Genomic DNA, 6,408 nt, shown 5'->3' with positions numbered 1-6,408 from the left:
AGTGTTCCACAGGGGTGCATGTTAGGAATGGTTCTTTTTACATTATATGTCACTGATTGGGATGATGGAATTAATGGCTTTGTTGCAAAGTTTGCATATAATATGAAGCTAAATGGAAGGGTGGGTAGTTCTGAGGAAATAAAGAGGCTACAGGAGGAATTACACAGATTAGGAGAATGGGCAAGGAGATGTTAGATGCTGTACAGTGTCGGGAAGTGTATGGTCATGCGCTTTGGTAGAAGAAATGAAAGGGATGACTATTTTTAAATGGAGAGAAAATACAAAATAAAAATGAGGTGCAAAGAGACTTGGAAGTCCCTGTGCAGGATTCCCTAAAGGTTAATTTGCAGGTTGAGCCTGTGGTGAGGAAGGCAAATGCAATGTTAGCATTCATTTCAAGAGGACTAGAATACAAAAGCAAGGGTGCTATTTTAGGAATTTATAAATCACTGATGAGGCCTCACTTGGTGTATTGTGAGCAGGTTTGGAGCCCTTATCTTAGAAAGGAGGTGCTGAAACTGGAGTGGGTTCAAAGGAAGTTCACGAAAATGATTCCAGGATTGAAAGTGTTTGATGGCTCTTGGCCTGTGTTCACTGGAATTCAGAAGACTGAAGGGTGAGCAGATTGAAAGCTATCAAATGGTGAAGGGCCTTGATAAGATTGACTGTGGAGAGGATGTTTCGTATGGTGGGAGAGTCTAAGACCAGAGGACACTGCCTCAGAATAGGGGGGCATCCTTTTAGAACAGAGATGAGAAGGAATTTCTTCAGCCAGAGAGTGGTGATTATGTGGAGTTCTTTGCCACAGGCAGCTGTAGAGGCCAAGTCTTTATGTGTATATAAGGGAGATGTTGATAGATCCTTGAATGGTCAGGGCATGAAGGGACTGGGGATGTTGTTACCATTTATTTCCTCTCCAAATTCCATGAGGCAAAAGATGCAGTGCATAATGCAATTGGACATTCGTCTCAATAATACTGTAGTGTGGAATCTATTATTCACCAGGATTATAACCTGCTAGGGAAATATGATTTAATTCACTCTTTACCTCCCCTGCCTCCCTTCCTGACATCTATGATGACCATTAAAATAGGCATTTTTACAGCAAAAAGTACAATATGCAGAACAGTATGAGAAATTCAACATTGCATTCAGTAATCCTATAGCCATTATTTGCAGAACAATGTTAGTTTAATAGACTTTATCTGATGGCAGTAACACGTTTTAGAATGACTTTTGTTAATGATTCTTCCCCCCTCACTTAACTTGCCAGAGGAAAATCAGCCACGTTTTACAATATTTAGGCATATAACATCTTTTCTGTCGGGACTAATCTCTGGTGATCTTGCACTCAACCAGCCCGTAAAATCCTTCAGAACTTGTAGAGGCTGCAGGAAAATTTACATTTCCACAATAGACAGAGAAGACGAAGATTAATATTATCTTATTTTGTCACATGTACATTGAAACGTGCAGTGCGATGTAGTTCAAGTGACCAGCACAGTCCGAGGATGTGCCAGGTACAGCCTTCAAATGTCGCCATGCTTCCAGCACCAATATTGCATGCCCACAACTTACCCTAACCAGTACATCTTTTGCAATGTGGGAAGAAACTGGACCACTTGGAGGAAACCCATGTGGTCATGGGAAAATGGACAAACTCATTACAAAGAGCGGCAGGAATTGAACCCTGATTTTCTGATCACTGGCCAGTAAAGCATTATACAGACCACTACACAACCGTGTTTAGGCATATAAGCCTTCATTGTCTGCCAGAGACTTAGTAATATTTCTGGCCTCAAGATTTAACTTCGGCAATGATGTCTATGAGGTCAATTTGCTGGTACTGAGTAAGAGGCAGCTGGTTGGTTGAAATACCACTGGTGACCAAACTACTGTAAACTTCAGGGAGGTTAACAACTGTGGAGTCACTGGATGATCCAGAACATGAGGGATACAGTTGTTGACTGAGTGGAGGGAATAATGAGATGACAATTGTGAGGATTCACATTTTTCTCTCACTGATGCCCTCTGTAAATGCAATAGACAGTGATTGAAAAGCTTTCATTTATTAGCAATGATCTCTCTTTACATAAAAGCAATCAAAAGGAGGAAGAAACCATAAACTAAATGGTGTTGCAAACACAGTTTTCTCCATTCTCAAGCAACGTTTGACATTTTATCGATCTGGCAGTACATGATCATGGATGATGCCATTGCCCCCATCTGTAAAATCACAGAAAAAAGATGCAATTATTTCATGTTCAATTAAATTAAAACCATAATTTTTTTTTACTTATGGGAAAGGGGGACATGCCAGTGAACTAAATGCAATTTTTAAAAAGTGGATTTTATAGATAAGTTAGAAATAAGTTTTAGAAGTTACTTATTTAACTGCACTTCAGGAGTGCTATGAATATGAATATGAGTGGTTTACTGAAAGAATCATGAAAAGATGATAGACCAATTTACTGAAATATTTGATTTCTTTTCATCCCAAGACTCTGACATGTTCCGATGGGACACCTTTTCCAAACCCTGCTCATCATGTAGATGATCTAGCTTTCAAACACACTCAAAAACCCTCTGCGATATTTCAGTAGTTGAGAATATATAAATAAATTGTTAAAATGTTTTCACTAAATGAACTATCTTGATCTTCAGTGAACAATTAAAAGATTAAATTAAGATGCAATTTCATGCTTGCAGAATAATTCATAAAAATTAGTTATGGCAAATCAGACTCTGAATGTGTAAATTATTTTTTATGCTGGAGAACAGGCACTGGCTTTGAACATCAATTGAATTAAACTCAGTTGGCTAGAGCTTCATGATGTCTGTACTAGTGAATTGAGAGGGCAGTGTGAAGGAAATGAATGAAGTTTATACAAGGGCTTGCTGGTACATAAGCCCACACTGCCACAGGTCCTGCACATTAGCCACACATCAGACCTTCTTCTGGGGTAAAACCTCTTGTACAATGCAATTCCGTCAAGGAAATAGGGCCACTCCTGGCTGGTAGGTGGGTGAATGAGAAGGGAGATGTCAGCAGATTGGTAACTGGTGGGGGCAGAGTGCTGGGAGTGGCAGTTGAAGTGATCGATAGTGGTCAAAATTGAAATTTAGTTTAGGAAATACCTGCCATTTTCTTACTTACCTGACGAGCTGTAGAATCAGATAGCCATGGAGTTCCACAGTATTGACACAGGCCCTTCAGCCCATCATGTCTGTGGCTAATATGAGAGGGAACGTTTCTTTAGACACTTGGAGGAAAGTACAAGTGGTGTGTCAGAGTTAGGTGTTTTATACAGAGAATGGTGAGTGTGTGGAATATGTTGCCAGGCACGTTGGTAGAGTCAGATAGTTTGGGGAAATTTAAAGGACTCTTAGATAGACACATGGATGAAATAAAAATGGAAAGTGATGTGGGAGGGAAGTGTTAGATTGATCTTGGAGTAGGTCAATATTTCAACACAACATTGTAGGGCAAAGGGCATACTGTATATTTCACAGTACTCTTCAATGTTCTATAAGGCTGACAAATCTCATAAGTTAACCGTGTTAGCTACATACATAGTCAATATCACATTTTAAACATGCTCACTTCGCGAGTTAATACATTACCTCAAGTACCGCGATCACCAGGGCAATGATACCAAGTATTACGGTGTTGTTCTTCAGGAAGTTTAGGAGTACCTGATAGCAACCCTGAAAGCAACAAAACCACATTCTGTTCACTCTTGTGACTATTGTTCTGCCACATTTTCTTGTCTTCCTCTTCCCTTCAACATATCAAGAAACAAAACTCCTACATGTGGAAACATTGCTGGAGGGAGGAGTACGGTAGGAAAGCATTTCCAACCGGCTGCTTGTGATGGCATTCCCGTTGCTAAGAACAGGGTTGTGTCAGGTATTGGGCAGGAAGCGCGTGCTGTCCTCTGGGGGCGAGCCTTATTCTGATTGTCGAAAGTCACTTCCATTGTGATTGGTTAGTTTAGAAGCTGCAGCTGCTTTTCCCATTGGATATTGCCTGGTGTCCAGTTTCAGATATCCTGGGTGAATAAAACAACACGTGGAAGGGGCATGCTCTCTTCTTCCTTTGTTTAAGATATGGATGCACATGATTAGGAAGCTATGCTCCACGAGCACTTTTAATTAAGTTGAATGTACTTATGCTTGTTGAGTATTCAGCTTTCTGATGTCTGTAACTTGGGAAACATGAATGTTTGGTCGAATTTTTACTGCTGATAAATAAATTATTAATATACCTATTCGAAGTCAGTGCATTTCCTGTCTCACTTGCCAGACCCACCAACCTGATTCAACATTACACATGCTTCACCAATTCCCCAGCTACTATTGTCCAGGATCCGAGGTGTGCCAGCCAGCTGCGGACTGCTTTAATTAAACACAAAACAAGACCTTTTGACAGACACAGGTTGAGATGGGTTTTTGAGGAGAACTTTTGCTGAGATTTTAGGAAACATAGAAACATAGAAAATAGGTGCAGGAGTAGGCCATTCGGCCCTTTGAGCCTGCACCGCCATTCAGTATGATCATAGCTGATCATCCAACTCAGAACCCTGTACCTGCTTTCTCTCCATACCCCCTGATCCCTTTAGCCACAAGGGCCATATCTAACTTCCTCTTAAATATAGCCAATGAACCGGCCTCAACTGTTTCCTGTGGCAGAGAATTCCACAGATTCACCACTCTCTGTGTGAAGAAACCTAGACTGTTGCTGAACACCATATTGTTCTGGGATTTCAGGATGGTGTTGAGTTGAGAAACTACACAGAGACCCTCTCCCCACTGGGATTTCCTGGAAACACTGGGCAAAAACTGGACTCATCCCATAAAGAGGATCATCTTTGAGCTTTGCCACATTTCTACTCTTTCAAGAGGAACATTAACATGGGCCTCCCTCTGCTCTGAATCAGTTGCTCCTCCTCAAAGATACTTACTTCATTCAGCAGCTAATTGCCAGGTCAGTGTTAGAACCACGGCACTTATCGTAGTTCTGATTGATTGATTCACAAAGCCCATGATCTGGTGAGATGAGCAGTCAATAGTCTGCAGTACAGTTAGCCCGCTGCCTCCTTCCTGAAAGAGGCTCCACACACCTCCCGTAGCACTGGCTCAAGGTAATGCTCTTGCCTCTGAGTCACAAGGTGGGTTTCAACTGCAGTGTCGGACCGAGGGGATTCTTGCTGCCAGCAAGTTTTGAATGAGACTTTAAGTAATGAAGTTCTCTGCTGGTGAATGTAAAAATTAGTCTAGGGTGCCCTACTTGTGTCCTGGTTTCCAACTATCATTCACTGACAACAGAAACTAGGTTAACTTGTCATGATTTCATTCTGGCTTTGTGCATCCTCTGTGTGAAAATGGTTTGTCCTGTTTAAACCTCATTTTAAATAGTAAAAGAATGCAATGAACAATGAGGTTATGAAAGAGTTTGGTAATTTCAAATTTCTTGTTTCCTTTTAGATTCTTACTTAATTTCTTTGCATTTCAGTGATTCAGCAGACGGCATGACTGAGATTAAAACTTGCACGGTGATGTTGTACATGATGGAAACGGTTCTGCACCTTAATATCGAAAGAACTTGCCCGGTAAACACTAGAGAAGGAGGAAGGTAAAATGAGAGTGTGCAAGAGACAGGGTGGAGTGAGAGACAGTGGGAGGGAAAGACTCCTCCCTGGAAGATGAGCTGGACTGTGGTTGCCAGTGACCGAACCAGTGTGAGATGAGGAACTGCTGCATACTTGTTCTTGCGGAAACATGGCTCCAGGGCAATATCCCATGTACCATCAAGCTTCAGGCCATGCCCCTCAGGGATCTGGTATGTTAGCATTATTTTGTGACTGTATGTGCTATTGTAACTATATCTGTTTTACGCTGTGTGTGACTGGATGTATTGTGTTTTGCACCTTGGCCTTAGAGGAATGCTGTTTCCTTTAGCTGAATTAAACTTGAACTTGAAACAGAGAGAGAGAGAGATGGGTGTGAGAGGTGGGGGTGGATGCAGAGCCTCTGGGGTGGCACATTAGTGTAGCAGTTAGCAGCAGGCTCATACACAACTCCAGTGATCCAGTCCAAACCTGACCTTCCATGCTGTTTGTGCAGAGCTTGCACACTTCCTTGTGATTGTGTGGGTTTCCTCGCGGTGCTCTGGTTTCCTCCCACAGGTTGTTTAGTAACTCTCAATGCCACTGCTACAGAGGCTGGCAGAAAGTTCAGAGACATTCGTGGCAAATTGGTTACAAGGAAATAAATGAGGCTGGTAAGAATGGTCTTAGCTAGCATAGATTTGATGGGCCAAAAGGACTTCTATTGATGATGTTGAGCTTCGGAGAGGGTGCAGAAGAGGTTTACCAGGATGCTGCCTTGTTTAAAAGGCATTCGCTA

At 41.8% G+C, this 6,408-nt stretch overlaps 1 protein-coding gene across 1 annotated transcript in view; it reads right to left on the bottom strand.

Moving 5' to 3' along the window:
• Positions 1–1,908: 1,908 nt before the first annotated feature.
• The window catches only part of LOC140740400 (tetraspanin-1-like), a 45,016-nt gene continuing 40,516 nt past the window's right edge, over positions 1,909–6,408 (bottom strand). Inside the window, exons 7-8 of the mRNA XM_073069537.1 lie at positions 3,625–3,708; positions 1,909–2,226 (exon numbers count right to left, since the gene is read on the bottom strand). Coding sequence (XP_072925638.1) covers positions 2,161–2,226; positions 3,625–3,708 — 150 coding nt within the window. The 3' untranslated portion in view covers positions 1,909–2,160. The remainder of the gene's footprint in view (positions 2,227–3,624; positions 3,709–6,408) is intronic.

Source organism: Hemitrygon akajei, chromosome 16 (genome assembly GCF_048418815.1).
Source record: "Hemitrygon akajei chromosome 16, sHemAka1.3, whole genome shotgun sequence".
NCBI lineage: Eukaryota > Metazoa > Chordata > Chondrichthyes > Myliobatiformes > Dasyatidae > Hemitrygon > Hemitrygon akajei.
This window is presented reverse-complemented; position numbering and strand designations above follow the sequence as displayed.